This window comes from Zophobas morio, unplaced genomic scaffold, assembly GCF_036711695.1.
Source record: "Zophobas morio isolate AGI-343-1 ecotype UQ-CSIRO unplaced genomic scaffold, CSIRO_AGI_Zmor_V1 ptg000012l, whole genome shotgun sequence".
Taxonomy (NCBI): domain Eukaryota; kingdom Metazoa; phylum Arthropoda; class Insecta; order Coleoptera; family Tenebrionidae; genus Zophobas; species Zophobas morio.
Window position 1 is genome coordinate 19,809,451 of NW_026972117.1, and position 26,176 is coordinate 19,835,626.

The 26,176-nt window shown below is 33.4% G+C and overlaps 1 protein-coding gene across 3 annotated transcripts in view; it reads right to left on the bottom strand.

Moving 5' to 3' along the window:
* The window catches only part of LOC135127977 (uncharacterized), a 242,239-nt gene that overhangs the window by 95,133 nt on the left and 120,930 nt on the right, over positions 1-26,176 (bottom strand). For all 3 annotated transcript variants that reach the window (XM_064054717.1, XM_064054716.1, XM_064054715.1), the window contains one exon: positions 18,416-18,551. In XM_064054717.1, coding sequence (XP_063910787.1) covers positions 18,416-18,551 — 136 coding nt within the window. The remainder of the gene's footprint in view (positions 1-18,415; positions 18,552-26,176) is intronic.

Here is a 26,176-nt window from a genome sequence, read left to right on the forward strand (position 1 = left end):
CTAAACAAATAAAAAAAAAGAAAAAGAAAACGAAAATCCCTAAACTAAAACCTGGAAATAATATATTTTTTTATTCTATCTAAACTAACTGTAAAAATATCAATTTCAGCGCAAAACTGATCAGTTCTTCTACACATAGAAATAATCGGTGATTGTGCATAATGGCGCGTCGAGGCCGTAGGTAAATAAAATAACTTAGGAGCCCTACAATTCACACGGGGCACTAAGAAATTTACAAATTCCAGTAAGTACCCATCAGAAATTTTACCTTGTATAAGTTTAATGAGAAAAATAACCTCAGACAATATCCTACGATCATGCAGTGACTGGTATAAAAATTCATCCAACAGATTTTGATAGATAATTAACATCTACTTTTTGAGGAGGTAGTTTTGAAACATCACGTAGACCAAAGTTCTCACTTAGTCATTTTTCATAATATACAAGTATAAATAAATGAAAAGAAACACCAGTAATTAATTTTAACAGATACCAGATTTAAGGGCGATAACTTCACCATTTTAGTCATTCAGCAGCCACTAACGACTGATTCATCCCTTGCATTAATCCCTTGTTATAACAATGTCACCACAGTCCCGTTACCTCATCTAAAGCTCAGTTCCGTCCGTCCATTCAATCATCCCAACTTAAACTCAGCACTTAATTCCGTCCATCTGACAGATTGCAAGCTTCTAAATCCTCGGTGCAACTTAAGCCAACCTAACTGTGCATCCATCTCCGATATTGTTTGCGAGTTTCCGTGCAGCGATGAGTCTGACATCGAATAATCCTCCTTATAAACGAATCGCTTGACGTGCTCGCTTAAGCTTCCAAAACACAACTTGTATTACTACTCACAAAGCTCCAAAGTTAAAAAAGCTCAAAGCACAAGACTTCAAAAGCTTCTTTAACCCGTACGCTCGTAACAGATCAATTTCCATGTGTAAAAGGAACAACGCGAACAGGGTTCGGTCCGGGGGCAGTTGTTTGTTTTCGCAACTACTTAGCTGTACTGATCGTACTCGCGAATACGGTTGTCAACACCACACGGTTTACGTGAGCTTTAGGGGTAATTCACTTTAGCCCGAGGTTTAGATGGTTTTTGCTGTTTCTATTTCGGTGGAATTTGTGTAATGACTGAAAATTGGTAATTATGCAAAGAGGAATGGTTCTGTATTTTAAATTCTAAAAAGTAACGCTGAAAATAACAGGAATGGAAGGGTGTATGGGACAGTTCATGCTCCTGTAGAGGGTAAATTTTTCTAATTAAATCCATAAGATTTATTTATTGTGTAACAATTTGATGGAAAAATTTCTTTTAAATGCACAGAATTGTTAAAAATGACTTTTTGTTAATTTTGTAGAAGGGAGAAAATGTTAAAAATAACTTGGGGCATGATATAGCTATTTATACAGAATAACATTGTATATTGAAATTATTGTAAGTAAAAATGAACGAAGGTTATTTCGACAGAACTTCTCTTGCCTCTGTACAAACAACAACATCGTTTGCGATATTTTTTTCAATACCCCTTTTTTTAGTTTTTCTATTTGCAATTTAAAAAAAAAAACTGGCAAGTGTGGGATTAGAACCCACGCTCTATTTCGAGAATCAGAGCTTAAATTTAACGCCTAAAAGTAACCAGTCGCAAGAAGCAAAAACACTTGCGATATTTAAATATCATTCTTTTCACGTTTATAGCTCCAGTACAATATAAAGAAAATTTTCCTTTTTTTTGTGTGCATTAAAACAGAGACAAATTAGAGCTTGTAAGTTATGAAAAGAAATAGTTTCACTTTCAGCTATGCTAATTCGGGATGCTATTTAAGCCTTCTAATGATATTTTATCGTGTTAGAAACGCCAGATTATGGGAAAGCGTATTAAAAGTAAATTTTCTTTTATGTTACATCGTACGAAAATTAGTTTAGCGTTGGAATAAAAACTATTGTCAAAACTACTTTTAGATTTTAGTCATTAGGAGTACAAATTTTATTGTAACTGTTAAAAAAATCCAAAGCAGTGGATTTCGATTTTCTTTGTTAATCTCTGTTCTAAAAAACTTGACACGCAAAAAATAAATTTTGATTTATTTTGTTGACTATTATATTATTGCCAGTTGTTAGGAATCAATGTACGACTTGCACCTAATGTATAGAGAGCAGCGTGTCGGTTTTAATTCACAAACGTGCACAACTTTGTTCGAATTCTGATCAAGGTATGATATAGGTATGTCATCTGCCAAAATCCGTCTTACCTTGGCAAGTACTAGCCCCGCCCACCCACCCTTTGTTTTCTTAGAAGGTATGTCATCTGCCAAAATCAGTTTTATCTTGGTAAGCACTAGCCCCGCCCGCCCACCCGTTAGTTTTTTAGAAGGTATGTTATCTGCCAAAATCAGTCTTATCTTGGCAACTACTAGCCTTGTCCACCCACCCTTTGATTACTTAGAGGGTATGTCATTTGCCAAAATCAGCTTTAACTTGGCAAGTACAAAAAACTTAAAACATGTTTAAAACAGTAAATTTTTGTAAGGATATAGCGACTTTACAATTACGCTCCGCCCCTCTGTCTTACAATGAATGAAAAATTCGTCCCAATTGACATGGGGTGGGTGGGCGGGGTTTATAGTTTGTATTTGTTTTGTTCTTAATGTCCGTAGTCTTCTTTTCAGAACAGAAAACTTAAAACAAGTAAAAAATGGTAAATTTCTTTAAATTTTACAATTACGCTCCGCCGTTCGGTCTGACAACGAATGGAAAATCCGTCACAACTGAAATAGGGCGGGTGGGCGGGGCTTATATTTTTCCTTTTTCCCTAATATCCGTAATCTTCATTTCAGAACAAGAAACTTAAAACATGTTTAAAATGGTAAATTTTTGTAAGGATATAGCGATTTTACAATTACGCTCCGCCCCTCTGTCTGACAATGAATGAAAAATTCGTCCCAATTGAGATAGGGCGGGTGGGTGGGGCTTATATGTAGCCCTTTTTTGCTTAATGTGCGTAGTCTTCTTTCCAGAACAAGAAACTTAAAACATGTTTAAAATGGTAAATTTTTGTACAGAAATATCGATTTTACAATTATGTTCCGCCTCTCGGTCTGACAACGATTGTAAAATTCGTCACAATTGAGGTCGGGTGGGTGGGCGGGGCTTAGATTTTGCATTGTTTTTCCTTGATATAGGTATGTCATCTTCCAAAATCCGTCTTACCTTGGCAAGTACTAGCCCCGCCCACCCACCCTTTGTTTTCTTAGAAGGTATGTCATCTGCCAAAATCAGTTTTATCTTGGCAATCATTAAAAAAAAAGTGCTTTTTTTTTAAACAGGCTATACTAACTCGTGAGTTTTAATCTCACCATGTCGCTCTTTACTAATTAATGTTTGTTACTGTAGCAGGGGGAGTTTTAGTTTGTGAGATATGCAGATATACAACGAAAAAAGTTTTATATGGTTTTCCGAAATGGCGGGATGTATAAGATTTTTTTGTATACCTTTCAAAAATACCCTGTAATGTGTAAAATTCATAAAATGACAAAAGCAATTAAGAAGAGTAAGAGTGGACCAGAGATAAGAGAATCTGGCAAAAAAATTAATATTTCAGACTCTACTATAAGCAGCAAATTGAGAGCCATAGATGAAGGACAAAAAATTAAAAAACTACGTTTACTTAGGTAATAGTTTCATTCTAATACATAACCACTAAATTTTGTTGTTGTTAGTGTGGATGATTAGACAAATTTTGGTTAGCGTTTTACCATCTATGCGATATTCATATCATGTCCCTTTTTCATTTGATACAACACTTCTAACTTTTTTATTTTTAAAAATAAACCTACACTTTTGTGAGCAGATTTGTATCATTTTAGAATATCTGTCTGATGCTAAGCACATCCTCTTGTTATCACTTCCGGTACAACCGGAAATGACACCAACTTAATTTTTTTAAATTGAATCACGTCCAAAACTTGTATTTTCAACAGGATGGGGCACCAACTCAGAACGTACGAAATGTGCATTTTTTTTACACAAAAATTTGAAGACAATTGGATGGCATCCAAGATTGCCTGATTTGAACCCCATTGATTATTTCCTTTAGAAATGCATAAAAGATAATGTTTACGTTAACGACAAAAATCTCATGAAACAACGCGTCAGAGAGATTTGCATGATATTAAACATTCGGAATACTCAAAAATTAAATTCTCATTTTGAAGTGGTCTATATTTTATTTATTGAAAAAAAAAATCGAAAATATCTCTACTTGAAAAATTAACGAGAGTTTTTTTTTATCTGAAAACTTGTTCTTGAAATACGATACACTTTATAAAATCTACAATAATAAACTGTTATATGTTTTATTTTAGAATAACATGTATACAAAAAAATAAATCATTTTACTGATGTATTTTCAAAAATCAATTAGCAGTCGACCACACAAAGTCTCTTTAATTTAATAATGGATATATTAAATATTCAACAACTAATGTCTGTCGTTCAGTATAAACAATCGTAAATTTTAAATACCTACCTTGCATGTTCAACTTCTCCAATATGAATGAGTTTAATTTTTGAACGGTTAAAATTTTCTTTTACAGAAGTGGTTAAAAATGTAAGAGAGTACATAAAGGACTATCTATTATACATATGTGGCATAATGGACCAGATTCGGCGAACTATTACTAGAATACACCACTTTTCCTTGCGATTACTGCACGATCAGTGCAGTGTATTGGTAAAAAAACAATCTTTTGGGATCATAAATCAACCATAATGGCACACTTAATGGCTACAATCCCGTAGAAATTCCTACGTTAGCGATTAGCTATGTTATTTTGGCGCAGTCTGATCACAGATTACACTTTTGGCACATCGATGGACGCTGAAGATTAAAATTTTCGTTCATTATTTTGAGGTAATTTAATAAGTTAATAACAATAACACAAGCTTACACAGTTAAGTATATACTACATTATAATAATTGTGGTGTCCCGATTTAAAAGCATTTAAAAAATAAAAATCATTCCAATAACGTAGGCAATCATTTAGCACGTTTAGGGTATTAGCGAAATATCACACTTAGGTTAGTAAAGCAGGGATTTGGATGGCCGACCAGTTTACTATAGGGCAGTGGTTAAAATAAAATAAAATAGCGTTCGAATGAATACATAGCACAACATATAGACTAACTATAGGTATATCGTTCGACGATTACTGTTATTAATTTAAGCATTTGTAAAAAATGGAAACTAAGCTGGATAAACATTGCACCCTAGATTTAAATATACAGCGTCCGCCAACACGGGCTTACCATGTTAGCGTGTTTGTTAATTAAGCAAGAGCTTATTCTGTCGATTTCCAATTTTAATGAAAAATGTGATCAACTAATTCTCCTAAAACGTACGAATTTTCTATTTCACGTACAACATTGCTTTTAATTAAACCAAAATTATTAATTATAACAGAGAGACAGAATTTTTTTGCGTTTTTATTGATTCAGTTAAAGTAGTAAGTTGTTCTCTCAAGGATCACATTTCTGATTACTTTACCACATGTGGCATCCGCGCTCCAGTACTGTCAAATCCAGTGTCACCAGCCGCCTCCAATAACCAACCGCCTGATGAAACCGCGTCAACTTTGTGTCAGTTTGTTGGTGTATTACGGTGTGATTGCACGATTTACCAACTCGTAAGTTCATTTTGACGCCTTCACGATCAGACAAGTTTACGTGTATACATTTAGCCGAGATAAAATATGCGTTACAGGGCGATAAATCTTTACTCGCAATTGAATTTTGGCGCCGTTTACGACCCGCCAACCCCAAAACTGTCCTCTTCTACACGTGACCGCCTGTCGAAGCCATAAACACCATGTCAAACCATCCGCTTTACTAATTTATGTTTTCATTTGCTGGTCATTAAACGTCGAAGAAAATGTCGTTTTTAGAGCGCAATTTCGCTTGTGCTCGTGTATTTTATGGCCTATGTGACGTCATCAACATGTTTACGACGCCCGTTGAGGGACTGTAGCCGGCTTGTAATCGACGTCTTAGGAAGAATTTACTCGCCACAGTCCGCTCGACCAGGATTAGCATCTCTTTACGGTTGTCCTGGAGAAAAGAAAGAAAAAACGACGAAATCAGAACAAGGGTAATATTTACGAACTTTATGAAAAATAAACGGGGCCATCATCATAAGCCGACAACAAGATCAACTTTTATACACACTGTGTATCGTAAACAATGCAATAAACCGAATTCTGATCCAGGCATCGGGCCATAAAAGTATTATTAATGCAGGTAACGGGCCGTAATTCTCTACTTTACTGGGTGTACGGAAAGGTATTTCGCAAGAAAAAAGTCCAAGTACCGAATATATGTACATGGACGGAACTAATTCTAATTAGTCACAGCAGTTTGACCGAATTAAACAAGGCTTAACTTTTAGATTAAAATAGGAAATGTGAACGTTTTCAGGGGTAACTATATGAGAGGCATAAACTACCGGGCCCCGAATTACTACATCATGACGATATATCAGCCAGAAATATCAGCACCGGATTTTACATTTACAGGTTTATGTTGGTCCATTTTTTATGTCATTGGAACTCCGTGTCACCAACTCACCGTTTTTAACAACTGGGCGGCCTAAAATTAAAGTCGAACGACCTCTGTTGACAAATAGGAGATGAAATTCTTGTTCAGAGGGTATGACTACGTAGTTAAATACAGAAAGAGTGTTCGGGCGAGAAGACTGGCACAATCAAAGTCGAACGTCATAAAATCGTTTGACCTCTCTAATTATTCTACACACAAATTCCATATTTTCATATCACTGCGTCTTTTTATCTTCTCCGTCTCCCCAAAATTTTGCATGGTAAATGCCATTTAAATTTTATAAAATAATATACTCCCGCCTTTGCTACCATCAAACATACATATTTAGATCGACCACTAAATAACCAGCTGCACGAAATTTATATACGTAATAACGCAGCTATAAATAACATATAAAAGTCTAACCCATCCGACTAGTTAATTTTATACTGTGCAGCGGTTTAAACATTCGTTTATACTTTTATGAATTCAGCAATTTCAGTAAAAGTAATGAGAATTTTTTATTGCGAAAGACATGTCAGTTAAGACAAGTTTTTATTGTGTTTCAACTTTATTATTGTGGAATGCTGTGTTTGAAATTCAAATTTAAAATGCAGTGTCTATGAGGATTTGAATATTGGTTGAAAATTATTAGACGAACTTCTAATTTTTTTTATGAAATTGTTCTTAGTCTTAATCTTGATTTAAATGTTTGTTTCTACATGTCTGGCAGGGGCGGCTCATGACTTGAAAAGTTGATGAGGCAAAGCACAATACGCTCCAAAATATAAATAAATCAAGATTACTTAAATATTTTCTACTTAGTCAAATAAACAAATTTGTAAACTCATTTAACTGTCCACCAAAAACCAACGTGAAGGTGTAAGGAACTCTTGTAAGGAAAGGATGGGAATGACAGGACAAAAGGAAAGGGAAACGTGGTCAGAAAAAACTAATATAACTTAAAAAAAAACAAAATTAAAATAAACTTTAAAGAAAACGTATCGAAAAAAATCAAATACAACATAAAATAAACCTATTTGATTTATAACAAAAAACAAAACGAAAAACATATAAAACATAAATACTCTGGATTTATTTTAATCTTTTTTATAGATCAATAATAATTAACGATTTACTCAAATAAGGAACCGGCCGTTTTAATTCCTTAACTACATACAATTTATCATCATACGTGAAAGTAGAAAAAACAGAACTGCTATTGTCATTTAACGTTAGTAGAGAAAAATTCCGATTTACTCGTTATCTTAAATAACGATTACCGAAATCAAATTATGACAAGCACAAAGCACTAACGCGACACACACAAACGTAGGCACTCGTAAGACAAAATTCTGTTACCGAAATTTTGAATCAATTTATACACACACAGATTTGTGGCAAAACAATCAACGGCCTAATTTTGAATACTTCTGCAAATGCAGACTGCATTGGAATCGCACGTTCTCCGCGCGCAAATATTGTTGTCCATCTCTTTTGCAAGCACGGAAATGAGGCTAGCCTCAATTTTGTCTTTTTTCAACTCATACCGCTTATGAGTGTATTGCAGGTTGCTTGCCTATTAACGATATGATTTCTATATCCGCTGTAGAGGCAAGCTCCGAGTTTGCGTCACAAAATACATGTTGTGTCGAGTGTTTCAGCGCGCTGTTTAATTAAGGGAGCAACGAGTACCTACTGAGATAAAAATAAGAATATAATTTTCCATATTTATTTTTAAAATTTTAGAAAAAAGACACAAATTATTGGCCGAAATGTGTCGTTGAAAATAGTAAAAATCCTAATAAGGCGTAAAATTCATTGGTGAGGCACTGCCTCACCTGCCTCATAGGACAAGCCGCCCCTGATGTCTGGCATATTTCTGGTGACAAATCTTGTCTAGAACCGTTGACGTTGAACGTAAATTCAAAGTTGGCAAGTATCTCATGCATTCTGATCGGGCAGTAAAATAGCGCCATTTATCTTAGATAATGGCTTATTTAGCTTAAAATTTGGGCCCAATTGCACAGCACAACTTAAATTGCCACAAAATGCAAATGCCCGTTTAAACATTCGCAAATCCTCCCCTCAAAAAATTTATGACGTCACGTTAAAATTTTCTTAAATATAAAAATATATGCAATTATCTCGCATAAATCACTCCCGTTCACAAAGTCGCTAATTATTATATTTTTATCGCAAGCAACTAAAGACATTAATAATTTAATAAAAATTATCTTTATGTGAGTGGTTAATGAAGTTTTTACGAACTTTTTATTGTTCCGTAATAGTCTTTCCAACAAAACAAGACGCTTTAATCTTCATGGCACATTTTACAGCTGAAACCAGTTGGCCATTCTCCTTACAAAGTCTGAAAGGAGAAGTCAAGACATCAACATTGTAGGACTCGACAAAGTCCACGCTGACGTTATCTCACAAATGAATTTTATAAAACGGTCTTGGTAAACTAAGTACTAAATAAAAATATGTATGCACCCACACAAATGTGGAACTCGGTAGTTGCATACACACGTTGTAGAATGTGTAAATTATTGTGTATGGTTCACCGCAACTTGACTTGACAGGGGAAACCGGAACTAGTTGGCCATGTAGGTCAGCTGACCCACGCATGGCGTAAAGTATTTCTAATAAAAATATGCTAAACACGAACTGCGTTGCACTGACATTTATTCTATCACAAACTTTACAAGTTGAAACACAGCGATTTCCTTTTCGTAAGGATCGATACTTGGATACTTGTTATTTTTTATTTATACCAGTGATTTTTTGTATATTTGCAAAAGAGTCATCTAGAGTAAAATGTAAAGTTGTATTTGATGTAAGAGTAGAAAAAACAAAAGGAACTAATCCTCCATTTTACGTAGTTTTCCTAAAGACTACCAGGACAAAAAAAAAAAGGAGAAAAAAGGAACAACAGAAATAAGCGCATCCATGAAGAAGATACCATCTGTCTCAAAAGAGTGGGCTGAATGTAGTGGGTGTCACATTTGCACATGTGAAGTGTACACAGACTCCATTATCGTTTGTCTTTTGTCTTCAAAGGTTCTCTAGAATGGTGTATTCAGTTCAAACCTTCGTCTCATTATGTGCTAGTTGGCCCCGAAGAGGACGTATTTGAATAAGTTGTATTTATCTGAGCTTATATGCCATTAAATTCTCAAGCTTTATTGTGGCATTAATAAGTGTCATTTGCTCCTAGCATACTAACGCCCCGTATTAAAAGCAAATAACCAACGGAAAAGAGTGTATTATTATTGTGTACATGCTTAACTTAGATTGTTTATGTTTATGCATCGAAAGAATGTCATGTAGAAATTTGTTTAATTTGAATGAGTTGTCTCTTCAAAACAGAGGACTAAAATTATTAATTAAACCACAATCGAACAAAATGTTCTGAATATTATAATTCTTATTTTATCATTATTATTTAAATACGTGTGTATTTCTCACATTTTTGAAAAAATGGGGTCGCTCGTTGTTAATGGATAATACTAGTCACATCACAAAAGAAAAGCACTCACCATGTGTTACCAATGTAAGAAAAAAAAAAGTAAAGGACCAAGTACGGCATCGAACCCACGACTGCAGGTCGCCATTCTCTCCGATAAAGCCACTGGGCCACGAAGACTTATATCCCTTGTTGATAATGTACCGCTATTATACCCTGCAAACGTTTTTGCGAAAATTTGAATGTTTACCGAAAAAACTGACAGCGGATTCGTACACTACAAGCATAAGTACAGTATAACCTCTATAATCCGAACCCACGATTATCCGAACATCCAATAATCCGAACAGAGGCTAGTTGAAGTCGATATCTTTTTAATCCGAACAAAAACTCTGCAATCCGAACTGAACTTGAAAACATGCACCTACTTGCAAAAATGACGCAAGATCTTTCTATACGTGTTGTATTGAATTTTTTGAAATTTTTAAAAATTGTGATATTTCAGTGCACTGTATTAATTAACTAATTCTGGAAAAAAGGTTGCAGTTATTGAAGAAATGAGGCCGGAAGTGACTTCTGTGCCCTGAAATCTACAAGAAAAAGTATTTAGTTAAATTTCGAAAATCGTCGAAAATGGGTCGAAATTTGCTAGTACTTGCCAAATAACCTACCCTCTAAGAAATCAGTCTTATTTTAACAAGTACTAGCCCCGCCCACCCACCCTTATTTTCTTAGAAGAGTGGGTCATCTGCCAAAATCAGTCTCATCTTGACAAGTACTAGCCCCGCCCACCCACCCTTTATTTTCTTAGAAGAGTGGGTCATCTGCCAAAATCAGTCTTATCTTGACAAGTACTAGCCCCGTCTACCCACCCTTATTTTCTTAGAAAATATGTTATTTGCAAAAATCAGTCTCATACTTGCCAAGCTAAGACTGATTTTGGCAGATGACCTACTCTTCTAAGAAAACAAAGGGTGGGTGGGCGGGGCTAGTACCTATTCTTCGAAGCGTAGGTCATTTGTCAAAATGAGTCTTATCTTGGCAAATACTAGCCTGGTCCACCCGCCTTTTTTTTAGAGGGTAGGTTATTTGGCAAGTACTACCACAGTGTAGAATTTCATTTTTGAAAAAGTTGTCTAAAAATTCTGAAAAAATTCAGAGATATATATATCCCGACGTGCTGATTCCAAAAATATAGCATGTTTATGGTAACGGAGCAATATTTTCGGAAAATTCGATGCGAAATTCCAATTTTTTTAAATTTTTGAAAATTGCGATATTTCAATGGACGATTCTGGAAAAAGGGTTTAAGTTATCGAAGAAATGAAGCTAGAAGTGACTTCCGTGGCTCAAAATCTACATGGAAGTATTTTGTTAAATTTCGAAAATCGTCGAGAATGGGTAGAAATTTGCATAAGGGAGATAATACGAATACATATTGGGAAATTTCATTTATGAAAAAGTCATCTAAAAATTCTGATTAAATTCACGGATATAGATCCCGACGTGTTGATTCCAAAAATAAGCGTGGTTATGGTCACGGAGTAATATATATTTTTTTTTAATGTATCTATTATTCATTGTTGGTAAAGAATACTTTATTTCTGTTTAATAAAATTAAGGTTTATTTCTTGAAATTTGTTTTCAGCAGTGTATGAAGTTGTTGTTCAATTCCCTTTCAGCTTTTTGAGAAATTCGCTGACCCGAACAAATCGCTAATTCGAACACACCTTTCCCCTATTAATTCGGATTATCGAGGTTATACTGTATATATTTTTGTATACCATTCAAATCATTTTAAAATACAATTCATTGAAATAACGCCATCAAATTGTTGTTGGGAATGATTAGCCAAATTTTGGTTAGCATTTAACCATTTACGTGATATTTCTAACATAAATACAAAATTTGGCAACAATTGGTCCAGGGGTGCGATTTTGTTTCTCGATCGAAGTGATAAATTATCACTTGCGATAAATGTCATTGCGTAGCTTTAAAATGCAAAGTGTGCATTTATTCTTTGCATATAAGCTTATTAAATACTCAAAAGTTTACAATTACCTTAATTTTAAGAACTTATAACTCAGAATTACGATTTTGAACTTCTATTTTGACATAAATTTCGAGGTTATGTTTCCAAAATTTATCACTTCACTCAGAGCTATCGAGAAAATATCACTCAATGAAGACTTGATTTCGTGACAGAATCGAGCAATGTGACAGAAATGTAGCATCTCAACCAATCAGCAAACGAGATTTTATCGCTATCGAGATTTTTTCGATCGAGAAACAAAATCACACCCCTGGACTTTTGAAGATTACTTGTCTGATAAAAATGGATACCAACACCAGACAGACAGACAGACAGACGGAAACGGGAGACTACTTTTTTCGTACTGTAGGGATCATGAAACGTCGAAAAAACATAAAAATTAAAATTTACAGTTCTATAGATATGTGAACCAGTAAGTTCAAAGTTAGAAATCATAGTATCTGTTGCAGTATCTAAATTTTTCTTCAAGAAATTTGTAAATAATTGTGACCTCGCTGTATATAATAATCAACAATCTATCGCCTCTCAATCATGATAGATACTTGACAAATACTTGCCTGTCCCGGTTTTATATCAAAGTCGAAGGTTAAACCCTTCCTCATTTGTACACTTATCGAATTTCCTCCAAATGACGCAACCACAAACCATATCGTGCTTCGTCTATATTTTTTCACCGAAAAACTAATATCACCCTTTGCCGAGCACGTCAGTGGCGTCGATAGGACATCATCCGTTCGAAAATCAGCCGCTTTGTAATCCCACCACCATTCATATCAAATTCATAGAGCGAGTGGCACCGATCGAAACCGTTTAGCATAAAGCTGTAGCAAATGCTAGCCTGTTTCGTTCGTTCGAAAATAAATGCGCACATAATGACGCTTTAAATCAACGTCCGGATGTGGGGCGAATCACTTCCGGTCCAGGAATGCTCAAAGAATGTCAGATCGTGGCCAATCATCCGTAAACACGTGCCAATTTGCTTCGCGAGGTGCGAAAACCGACTGGTGGTATTAGAGCAAATGCACGAGTTAAAGTGTTCCATGTGAAGTGAGGGCAAAATTCTGACTTAGAGGAAGGGGATTTGATAGAGGGAATTATAAGCATTGGAAATCTAAACAAAAAAGCCAAGTAGTGCTCGGAGTAAGAGGTTTTCCTGAAGGAATCGTTCAAGGAAGGAACTAGGGCGTTATCTGCTCCTAGTGTATGTAGATCTATGTAGTTTAAGCGCCTGTAACACCTAATAAGTTGCAGTGTATACGTACGAGTGTGTTACGCTTCTGCAGTTAAAGCTGGCACATAGTGTTGATGTGTTAAAATGTTTTCTTCTTTCGTAAAAGATCTACACTACATATTAGTCATTACATATATTTGAATAATGTTTTACCTGCAATATTTTTTGCCTGTTTTTTTATATTCTCCACGAACCACACGTTTAGCGCTTGCCGGGCGGTTGCCCTTACTACTAGACTACGGAGGAGCTTATCTTTCTCCGCTTACCAACGTGTTATTGCGCGGTCACATTGGTCGTTTTTTTTGTAAATATTGTGAAGTGTGTCTACAACAAAGCTAAAACTTAATCGATGACTTAACCTTACTTTTTCGTACAATTAAATTAATGCTTTTCGACAACTCTGCTAAATGTCAATTATTCACGACAGCATGGATTTATAAAACAGGCGTTTTTGCCACATTTACTTCTATCTACGTGCTGATTTTTTGTAGTGGATGTAGACATGGTGACATGTTTACTCTCTTTATTTAAGCCAACCATCAAATATATTTTTGTACAAGTTCATTGTTTTTTTAATATTTTAATTTTGACCTAACTCATTTTTTCTACGATCGCCACTGTAAATCGTTAAGATCACACAACTCGCTAATCATGTATGCGTGTCCTTACGCACAGCGTGCGTAAGAAAAGCAAATCGCACAGTTAGGGATTTTTCGATTTATTCAGTTTAGGTTGGTAGTGAAAATGACAAGACGGACCGGCAAATACAAAATTGTGAAGCACTTGTCAGCGTTACTGTTAATAAAAGAGGCATAATCAAAGAATTTTAAAAGAAGAAAACGAACAAGGTAACATTTACTGCAAAAAATATCAACATTTCTCTCTTTTTACGGATTCTATTTAATTGTAGTCTAAAATGTCTAGCGATAGTGATGAATTAATGTGCACGCCGCCGGAGATAATTGAAAAGGCCAAAACGGCTATCGACAATCTATTGCCCAGAAAGTCGCGTGAAAGATATGAAATCGTCTACCAAAAATGTATGGCATGGAAAATAAAAAATAAAGTAAATTCGTTGTCAGAAAACATAATGTTGGCATATTTTGAAGAGTTGTCAACTACAATGAAACCATGTCACTATTTCAGAACATAATGTGACTGCATCCTGTAGTCAGAGTACAAGTAGCCACAAAACTAATACTACCGACCATTCCCTTGTGTTTAACAACTGTACAGTGACAATAAACAATTACTACAAATAATTATAATATCTAATAAAACTAAAATGTTAATGTTTATGAATAAAATGATTTTGTCTGTGCTCGTAGAAAAAGTATAGTACATAATTCGAGTTGTAAAGCCCTTACGCACTCATGGAAATACGCACTCGCCGCTTCGCGGCTCGTGCGCAACTTTTTCTATTCGTGCGTAAGATGCTTCTTACAACTCTCATTAAGTAATATACTATTAATTAGCTGAAACAGCTTGGGTTACATTACATTAATTATATTATTACGAGTATTACAATATCACAAAACCAAAAATATTAATTTCTGATAAACAGAATCAAACAGGTCAGATAGACTTTTATAAAGCAGTGAGTTATTAAGGGCGGCTTCGTAGATGTCTCATTAATATATTATTAGACGTAGAAAAGTCAAAGACTGAAATTATTGTCAACTATAGCGAGTGTTCTGTTTTTAAGGCGTAGCACAAAACTTAGTTTTTTTAAAGAGAATACTTTAAATATTTTTACATATTCTGATTTCTTCTTAGGCTTTTGTCACCAAAGTTTATTTTTGAAATTCCAATTTTTATTAAAATCTTTGTTAAAATATTCTACAGAGAGATAAATAGAGGAATACGCTTTGTTATAGTACAAATACATTGCGCCTTGATATATAGGGTGTTTGTAAATTTTTGCCTAATTATTATAATTTTCAAATATCGAAACTTCAGTTTTCTCAAATAAAACATCATCTGTATTTTACTATTTCATCTTGCATCTTATTTTGTTTTCTGTTCTCTTCCTTTTTTGTTGAATATTCATTATGTCCCCGGATTGAGTTCACAAGAGGAAAAAAAACTGTATTTTCTATTTTGCAAAAAAATAACAGGATTAACATTTTTTGCTTAATTCAAAACGAATTTGATTTTGCGATTTTTGTTTTGTGATGACCTCTATAAAGTACGGACAATCTAAAATATATTTAAAGCCGATAACCAACGAGAAAACATGTCCACTCAACAATAATAATATGCTTAACTTCGAGTGTTTATCCATACAAAGAATGTCCCGTATAATTTTTTTTGATTTGAATGAGCTTGTTTGTACTGAAATTTTTAATTAAGCCACATTCGACCAAAATGTTCTAAATAGTATTATTTTAATTCTTATTTTATCATTATTAAATAAAGACGTGCGTATTCTCACATTTTCGAAAAAATGGAGTGATTCGTTCTTAATTTGATCAATAAAACCTTTATGATGACGTCATCATCATAGGTAGACTAGTCATAGTGTGACGCTGATGTTAGGTGTTGTAACATCTAAGCCGCAAGACTATGGACGGCAATATTCTGAATAAGTAGTAAAATGTTTTAATACCACTAAATTTTTTGCGAAAATTTGGACGTTTAGGGAAAAAAGTTAAAGCAGATTCGTACACCACAAGTATATTGTTGTATAACATTTAAATCATTTTAAAATAAAATTCTTCGAATTGACGTCATCAAACTTTAAGTGCGGATGATTAGCCAAATGTTAGTTAGCGTTTTACCATCATTTCTAATATACATACAACGTTTAACAGCAATCGGTCTAGTAGTTTCGGAGATTATCTGTCTAATAAAAATCGACAGACAGACAGACATAGACCATTTTTTCGTACTCTAGTGGTCAGAAAACGTCGAGAAAACATGAAACGGGCAAGTCGTCCGATGGGTTCGATTACAATACTTCCATAGCTTACGCTCGGGAGGTAAAAATAAAACAAAAATGAATAACGTGACAACGTCACATCGTAATTTCAAAAATAAACTATGGTTGTAAAGTCTATGAAAAATATAATAAGAGTATTTAGAAAATATAGGGTGTTCTATGTTTTCAAATTTTTAGGAATTACCCCAAAAGCCAAATCTAGTTAACATGCTTACTTTCTTTTGTGGGAAATTATAAGCAAATACAACATAATCAAATGTGAATTATGCACATTTAAAAAAAATATCAGTGTATTTATTCGACGTATTTAGTCCTTAAAAAGAAAACTATTTGCAAAGGTGTAGTTTAAACAATTAGAATTTCCTTTTCCCTGTATGCGTATATATATTAGATAATTCTATTATTTATTAACATTAACCGAATCGGTGCGAGTAGAGGGGCAAACCGTCAGTGCTCTGGTGCACTTGAACCTCCTGTCGGAATGACTAGCTCTCCAGTGGCTATGTGTCCTGTACCTAAAAGTTTCAAATTCACGCATATCCAGCGGAATTCATACTAGTATTTATTAGATACCAATAAAACGGAAAAATCATCGAGAAAACGAAAATTTGTATATCAGACTACCTACCCTACGTAATTTATTTACAGTATTCTTAAAAATTTTGTTACTTTTCTGTATAGCAAAATGACTTTAAAAACTACGAACCAGTAGTTTTTTTTAAAGATCATCCTCACTTTTCTCTCAGGATTGAAAACTAAATTTTAATTTCAATTTTAGTAAGCATAATTTAACATAATTTAGTGTTATAATGTGCATTCTAATTCTAGACTACAATTAAAAAAAATCAGTTAGGTAGCTAAAACCTTGGGACATCCTGTACATTCTAAGAGCTGACTATGCGTCATCAGGCGTGTGTTGGAGGTTCTGTGGTTGCTGTCGCACTAATCTGACAGCAAGCATTGGACACGTCTGACTGCAACGAAACTTTCCGAACACATTTAAAACTCAGAATTATCGAACCTGGAATTACGTCAGCTAAACAACTTTCAACAAAACGACGTGTTGTTTAAAAAACTTTTTTTGCAAAATAGGTTTCATAAACAATGGTTTTAGTTTGTCCTAATACCTCCACAAAAACGGGAATAAGTGCTACGTTCGCAATTAGATTTATCACTTCCTCTACAAGCAGGACAAATACTCGAGAGCTTTTACCACTGGGAAATGCCACAAAAGAAGTTATCTAAGCCGGACCCTTAATCAAGCGTTGTGAGGTTTTTTATTCAAGCTGGAAGAGGTTAGGTTTGTAAAAGATAATTAACACAAGACAAGATCAAATTTAAAATACACCGATTTTTTTAATTGGCAGAATCCATTTATAAATATAGAATTTACAAATGACACATTTTTGGTCCCACAAATAGTATTGCAGTCGAGGTGGATTCATAAACGACAAGTACATGAATATGTTATTTCATAAAATTTAATTAACATTTACTGCTACATTAAATAAAAAATACTATTGAATACAAAAATACCAGTAAAGTCAGACTTCAAGTTTATAGTATCCACTTTATATAAAAATATAAAGAGAAATAGAGATCTACATCACTCACATTTCTGATTTTTTTGTTGTCGTTCAGCTAAGTTGGTGAGAATACATTTACAATAAATAAGTACGTTGAAATGTTTTGGCGGTTGATTCTAGGATTCTGTCTTTGTAGTTCCCGGATATTATATTTCATTACACTCTAAAGTATTATGGTTATGGCAGCTAAAACAATTTCATTTAATTTTATATAGAATAATAATAATAAAGAATTTCCGTTGCTTTATCCATGTTAGAACTTCATCTGAAAATTTCCAGTCTGATAATAATTCACCCGAAAATAACATCATTTAGTTCGGAATTGTATTTATGAAATAGTAATAAATTACGAGAGATGTATATTTATCTATAGAGTAGGTATATCATCGACAATGATATATTTATTACTACAAAAATGGTAATTAATTTATTGTGCTATAGATTTTCCAAAACATTATATTTCATTTTGTAAACATTTTACTTCGACGCATTATTGTTATGCGTATAATATAAATAATCTATATTAAAATTGTACTTACATACTACTTCCATCCGAGCGTCACTCTGCGCGGAAGAGAAAGATGGCGCCTCAGCAGAGACCTCACATCTATACACCCCACTCGTCTTCCAGCTGACAGGATGAAGGACCACTTTTCTGTTGTCTGACTTGGTCATCTGAAAGCGCAAAAAGCGCAAAATAAACACAGCTGCAAAATCGAAAAGATCTTGTGCCATCCATCATCTCAAAAAAATTCACTGGTGTATGGAGGTGAGTACTGAATTACGTCTTTTCATTGGTTCAGAGCGATTATTGCAACTTTTTTTTGGAAAAAAAGGGGATTATCTCATTCATTAATCTTACGGTTGAGGGCGGCAACGAATTAATTAGTGCGGATACAGAAAAAACGGACCAACAAAAGAATTCTTAATCCAGCATGAAACATGGACTTATCTGGATATTGTGTGCGAGGTGTGTTAATGAAATTATTAGCTTTTTGTGCTTTTCATAATAAACCGAAAGCAATTTTTTGTTTTAATGAAAAATAGGGGTCACGATAGCTCCGCGTTATTAAAGAATAAATTTCAGTACAAATAAGTGCCATAATTCATGAACAGAACATTTCTGGAATTATCATAATTGTCGAATTATGTGCCTCGCCAGACGCCTCAACTTAGCAAACTTTGTAAAATAAATATCCACGTTCTATTTGCGCAGACATGGTTTACTTTGTTGCTCTAAGACTCGGGAAATCAATGCTACGCCACTGCTCGACCCACAATCACGATTCGACCGATCCTCTATTTCTTATTAAATTATAATGAGGAAATCGATGAATCAATTAAAAATTCTCGCTATTTCATAAAGTATCTGTAATCCTTCCGAACGGCTTACGAACTTCCGCCCTACCAAATTTCCCACTCCACATTTTGGCTGCGACCTCACAACCTATACACGATATTCTCGACATAATAGATTTTCCAAAGTCTTGGCTAATTCTATATTAAAAGTAAACCAACACAGTGTAACTATGTTTTCTGTAAGCAGACACTATTCGCAGTAGGCCATTTTCCATATTAGCCGCGGTCTTTGTTTCCACGATCCATTAAGCCGAGACAATAGCTTGCATGAGTTTCGTTATTAATTATTTACTGTAAGCCTGAAGCTTATACACTTTATTTCCCTTCATTGGAATGTTCTGCTCATTTAACCTTATAATGAGCGATATTTTCGACGCCATTTCCCGAACGGTCGCAGCCATCTTGAAAAAATGCATTTTTCATGCTCCCCTGGTGCGCATCGTAAAGTTTTAGACATCAGAAAAAGACATCGTTATTCGTAACCATGCGAAGTAATGCATCAAACACAATAAATTCTTTATGCAAGGAGATGTCTACAAATGATAGCAGCAACATTATAGGACAAATGTCACAAGCTTCATTTTTCGTTTATTTAATCGCCGATATATCGTCAGTGGTGAAATGATAAACACTTTTGTAGTGTGATTAAACTTTTTAGTAGTTTTAATAGTGTCACAAAGTTATTTGTGGTAATAAATATATTGATCAATTGGTTAGCGTATTTATTTTTTGAAACATCCTGTATACCAGTTGTTATCATTCATAAATCGCTGTTAGTAACTTATTATTAAGTATTTCGATTGTATTATATTTTGAAATGAAATCACCAATTTCTAGGAGAAAACGAACTGACCGATTATAGTTATGTCTAGGATTTTCATGTTATTTTTAAGAAATGCCTGTTGATACAAAGTAATCGATTTCGTAAATCAGTTTAACATTTTGGAGATGATGCGAATGATAAAATAATATAAATACATTTTTTTCTCTCAAAATTTTATAGCTTGGACTCGAGGACAATCCAACTTTTTGCAAGAGACGCCTCAACGAAGTTGATGGATTATTTTCCATGTGTTATTGTGAACAATTCCAGTTCCACGAAATACTAAATTTTTGCTGCAACTGTTCTAAAACAGCACCACCGTAATAATGCTTTTCTCCCTTAATTGCAACTCCCTTTGGGAATAAATGTTTTATGTTCCACAGAGAAAACCATTTTGCATTTTTCTTTAAAAAAAAATTGAAAGTTTGACGTTTTAAATACCAGCGCGGCTGACCTTATCAAATGCAATCAAAATCTGTCAATTTAACTTTCGCAGCACCAGTGATCTAAATAATTAATGAACGCACGGTATGACCCTACTTCGAAGTAACAAATAACTAACAATATTTGGATTTTGTTACGAAACTCAACAGCTACAATTATAGGAAGCATAACTTATACTATTACAGTAGTTATCAAAGTGAAGAATAACGTACATTTATTTTAACAAAAGTATATTATGAAGGTCAGGTTATACCTACTGAACGCTAATTCTGTCAGTCTGAATATTTTTATTACTTAAATATTCGCTAGACACAAATATTCTCCCAATGCACTTTGGTTGTCTTAAATAAAAGTTTACACAAAACTGTTTTCATGGAACTTTTATTTCATAGAGCATAAAATAAAAGTTCTGACAGCGCATTTTAAAAAAGTTTCCGTTCTGATAATGTAAAAGTTATATAAAAACTTATACTTTGCAGCTAATAATGTCAACTCCAAAGGAACAACTCACTTTCTGCTAAATTTCATAATATTTACAAGTTCTATGCTATTTGTGGCGTCCTGGTTCGAATTAAAATTTCGCGCTTAGAAAAAAGGAAGAGAGAGCAATGCCACGAAACGGGATTAGAAAATTTAATATTGTTTGGTGTTGTGAGAGTAACCTCGAGGTGAAAATTTAAGGCAGTTTCGTAAAATAGTAATTGTTTTAACGAAAATGAATCGCATTAACGCAGTTTCCCCTCAACAAACGTAATTAACTATTATTAATGTTTTTATAATCTGAAATGTGTGAAATTTTGACGATGTTAACTCGTCGTGTTAATTTTGTTTAATTGTTTGTTAATTCACTGTTCATGTTAACATTTTTTATTGTTCCTTGTTGTATTAACAGTCATGAAATTGTTAGCTTAAACCACGTCTCAGAAAATTCACTTAAACAAACTTCACTCTTTTTCACTTCCTGAGTGTTAACTGAGGAAGTATTGTAATCGAGTCCATCGGCCGATTCCCTCCCTACTCTATGTTTCCTAGACCTTTCATGACCCCTAGAGTACGGAAACATAGATCTCCCGTTTCTGTTTGTCTGTTTGTCTGTGGCAGATAAACTTCGAAATTACTGGACCGATTGTTGTCAAATTTTGTGTGTATATTAGGACTATTATGTAGTTGGTAAGACGCTAACCATCAGATTGGCTGATCATCCCCACCAATAAATTGATTATTTCATGCCTAACATTTACAATTATTCCTGTACTTGTGGTGTATGAATACGTGGTTACTTTTCACCCTAGACATCCAGGTTAAAAAAAAGTCAGAACTATATAGCTTTTTGCAATTTACTTTTGAAACTGCAAAACTGATTGCTTTGACATTTTTCAAACGTTTTAAAACCAATCATTCATCAATCAAATCGTTAATCAAAATTTATTTGTATATCCCCTCCGAAAAAATTGATCATGTAAAAATTTTGTCGAAGAAATCCTCTCTGATTCTATACTTGTGGTTTATGAATGCACTCATTCTTAGAATTACTTATACAGGGTGACTCAAAAAAAAAATTTAATGAGGCAATTTATCGTAGTGATTAAATTTTTATGATATCGCAATTTTTCGTTTTTCATTTTATTTAATTTTTTAATTTCTTCTGTTTTTCAGTTTCCCGACTTCCAAATTTTTAATTTTTCAATTTAACAATTTTTTGGTTTTTCAATTTTTGGTTTCTGCAATTTTTCAAGTTCTTAATTTATATTTTTTATATTTTCTTGATTTTTAATTTTTAATATTTTTAATATCACAATTTTTATTGTTTTTATTCCCTTTGTTTTTTCAATTTTTCCATTTTTGAATGTTTCGGTTTTGTAATTATTCTTTTTCTGTTTTCAACTCCACACTCTCGATTCTAAATTTTTCCGTTTGTTTCTTCAATTTTTCGATGTTACAATTTTCCACTATTTAGATAATTTCGTTTCCTCAATTTTTTAAGTTCTTGATTTTTATTTTTCATTTTTCTGACTTTTTAATTTTCTTTTTCGATTTTGTATCACAATTTTTCGTTTCAATTTTTCAAATTTTCAGTCTTTCATTTTTCAATTTTTCGGTTATCCAATTTTTTAATTTTTCAATTTAACAATTTTTGGATTACTCGATTATCCCATTTTCCCTTTTGTTTTACAATAATTCGTTATTCTCAGTTTTGCATTTTTTGATTTTTAGGTTCCTCAATTTTTATTCCACTTTTCAATTAGTCGTTTCTTCAATTTATTAGATTTTTCAAAATTTTCATTTTGTAATTCTTCGCTTTTTCATTTTTGATTTTACAATTTTGCAATATTTGATTTTTTGTTTCGAATTGAAAAATCGAAAAACTAAAGATTCGAAAAAAATTCATGAGTAGAAAAAACGCGAAAACGAAAAATTGTAAAATCCAAAAATTGAAAAATCGAAAAATTAAAAAATTATAGAATCGTCAAAATTATTGAGTCGAAAAACTGTAAGATTAAAAAATAGGAAAACTGAAAAATTATATATCGAGAAATTGAAAATTAACAAATCGGATAGTCGAAAAACTGAAAAATTGCAAATCGAAGAATTCAAAAATATAACAATTTTTTTTTGTTCTGCAATTTTTCAGTTTATTAATTTATATTTTTTTATTTTTTCGATTTTTGATTTTTAATATATTTGATATCACAATTTTTCGTTTTTATATTTCCTTCATTTTTCAATTTTTCCCTTTTTCAATATTTTGGTTTTGTAATTATACTTTTTCTTTTTTTAACTCCAGTTTTTTTAATTTTTCAGTCCCTCGATTCTAAATTTTCCCATTATTTCGATTTTTTAATTTTTGGATTTGCAATTTTTCAAATTTTTAATCTTTGATTTTTCAATTCTTGGCCCTTCCAATTTTTACATTTTTCAAATTTGTAATTTTTTGATTTCTCAGTTATCCCACTTTCCGATTTCTTTAATTTCTACAATATTTCGTTTTCTCGTTAGGTATGCATTTTTCGATTTTTAAGTTTCTCAATTTTTATTCCATTTTTGAATTATTCGCTTCTCCAATTTTTAGATTGTCAAAATTTCCATTTTATAAAGGGTGTTTCAAAATAATTTTCGTCTAGTTAGCTTAGAAATCGCTTCAACTCCTATCTTTCCCTTGATAAAAATCTGCAGCCATAGATGAAATTCATTTTGAAAGACGTTGTACTTTTCGCCTTTTCATTTTTGATTTTACAGTTTTGCAATTTTTCAATTTTTTTGTTTCGAAAAGTTGAAAAATCGAAAAACTAAAAGTTCGGAAAAAAATAATAAACGAAAACGAAAAATTGTAGAACCTAGAAATTCTAAAATCGAAAAATCATGGATTCGTCAAAATTGTAAAGTCGAAAAACTGTAAGATTAAAAGATCGGAAAATTGAAAAATTAAAAAATTAAAAATCCTAACATTGAAAAATCGAATAAATAAAAAAGTTTTAACATACAAGAGAGACCAAAATTTGAAAAATTGGGAAACTGAAAAATCTAAAATTGGAAAAACGAAAAATTAAAAAATCTGAAAGCTGAAAATCCGAAAAATTGCAAATGGAAAAATTCAAAAATATAAAAATTGATTTTTTTTAACGGAATTTATTGGACTGCACTTCAGGGGAGAGGAAAGTTCTGTCGAATTAACTTTCAACTAATTTTTTTGTCACGTTATATAAAAGTTTCTGGATGTTTTAATTAAGTATTAAAATATAACACTTTGAAACCTTGAAACTGCCATTAGTCAAACTAGCATAAAAAAGGAGGAACTTTAATTTTTTCTTACGGGTTTAACACTTTGTTTCAGCTTTAATAATATTTTTGCGGCTTAAATTCGAACATTTATTCTTTACAGCGCCACTCTAGAGCACAACTTTTCCTGGACGAATTTATTGTAATTTTGATTATATTGAGTAGGTGTTTTTGTATGTGATGTAGGGTTTCGATTCACGACGGAATCTGCGAATGGATTTTGATTTAAACAGTATTTTAACCTTATGTAAGTTCTTTGTTGGTTGAAATTATTGATAGTGTGACCCAATTAATGTACATTTCATTTTAAATAAAAGAACACTTTCTGTCCACAAATTGAGACGTCTTGGGGAGACCCGCGTCCGCGTGAAACGCGTAGCTTGGTTTAGTAGCCGGCTAGTTTGCTGAGACCGGGTAAAGGGTATAATATGCGGCAGGTCTTTGGGTCCTAGAAGAGTGTACATCTGTCAACAGAGTATCATCGAAGAAGGGTGACAGACTAGGACGGGAGCTTAAATTTTACTCTGTAGCTGGCTTACTAATTTCTCGACTGTCATAGTTTAAATTTTTCGCCCCACCACTGTAATCATTTGTGTGTGTGATATGTATGCAAACTGTTTTAGGAGACTTACCTTAATAAGAACTCGAGAATGAGTAATTGTACGATTTTTTATGATACAAAATTTGATTCAACGAATGCTTATATTTAAATTATACGGAACAGCCGAAGGTGATATATTTTTATTGCACCTTCACAGTCCTATCACATTTAGAACTTGTGCTTTCGTTTTAATTTAAAAATTTAACTCTTGTTCCTTTATTGTCTGTAGTCATTAAAATTACGTAGTTACATCATAAAAAGTGTAATAAAAGAGTGGAAATTGCATTATGTACGATCTTCGACACGAACTTACTTAATTAAACGAGAGTAATAAAAGTGTGAAAACTAATAAGTATTTGTTCTGTGGAAAATACAAGGTTCCGCAGTTTTATAAGTAACGATTTAAGCGTTCGCAGCAAAATACATGCCAATTTTTCACACAACTACTATGAATTTTTTAATAACACACGTCTGCGAACTTGCCCCGCCTCTGACACTTTACGTTTAGCCTCCCGTCACGAAAAAGCACCATATTTTCCAACATTTCCATCGTAGAGTAATCACCCAGACATGTCCATTTTTTACGTTTCGCCCTGTATAAATTATGTGTAATTATTCTGTTAACTTTTAGTCGTTCCGCCGACACGTAATTTCAACGTTCATAAACAAATTAGATGCCTTCAGAATAATGAATGAGAGCCGATTATTCTTCGCCCGCTCTGAATTTATCAAAATTTCATCCACGGACAAAGAACTGCAGCGCTGTCCTTTACTTGAACCGTTCCATGATAATTTGTCCTGATCGCTAAAATGTGACCGGAGTTAAGAAAACCGTAATTCAATCGATTCGCGTCACAGCACAGCGAAAAGTTGTTGATGACATAACTTTGACGAGTTATTGATGATACGAACAAGTCGGAAGCGGCACGCCACTGAATGACGTTTGACACTTGACAATTCAATCCGGGGGAGTACGGAAACACAACCTAGAAACATCGACGCGTTATTTCGTAGAAGGCAGGAGATAAAAAACAAACTCTGCGGGAGCTCATCCGTGTTATTTCCTTTTTTTAATTTTTACGCTGATGTCAGCAACAAGTCTCAAAAGTAAAAAACCCACACGAGAATTAAATTTTTAAGACCCATCAGTGGGATGCTTATTTCGCGCACGGCTCTAAAAAAGCGGGTTTTTCGCGTCGAGTGCTGGTATAAAAGCGACCACAATATTCACGCGTCTGAAACACTCATCTCTATTCCCAGGACGCCCATCTTTCCTATTCCCGCCATTAGAACACG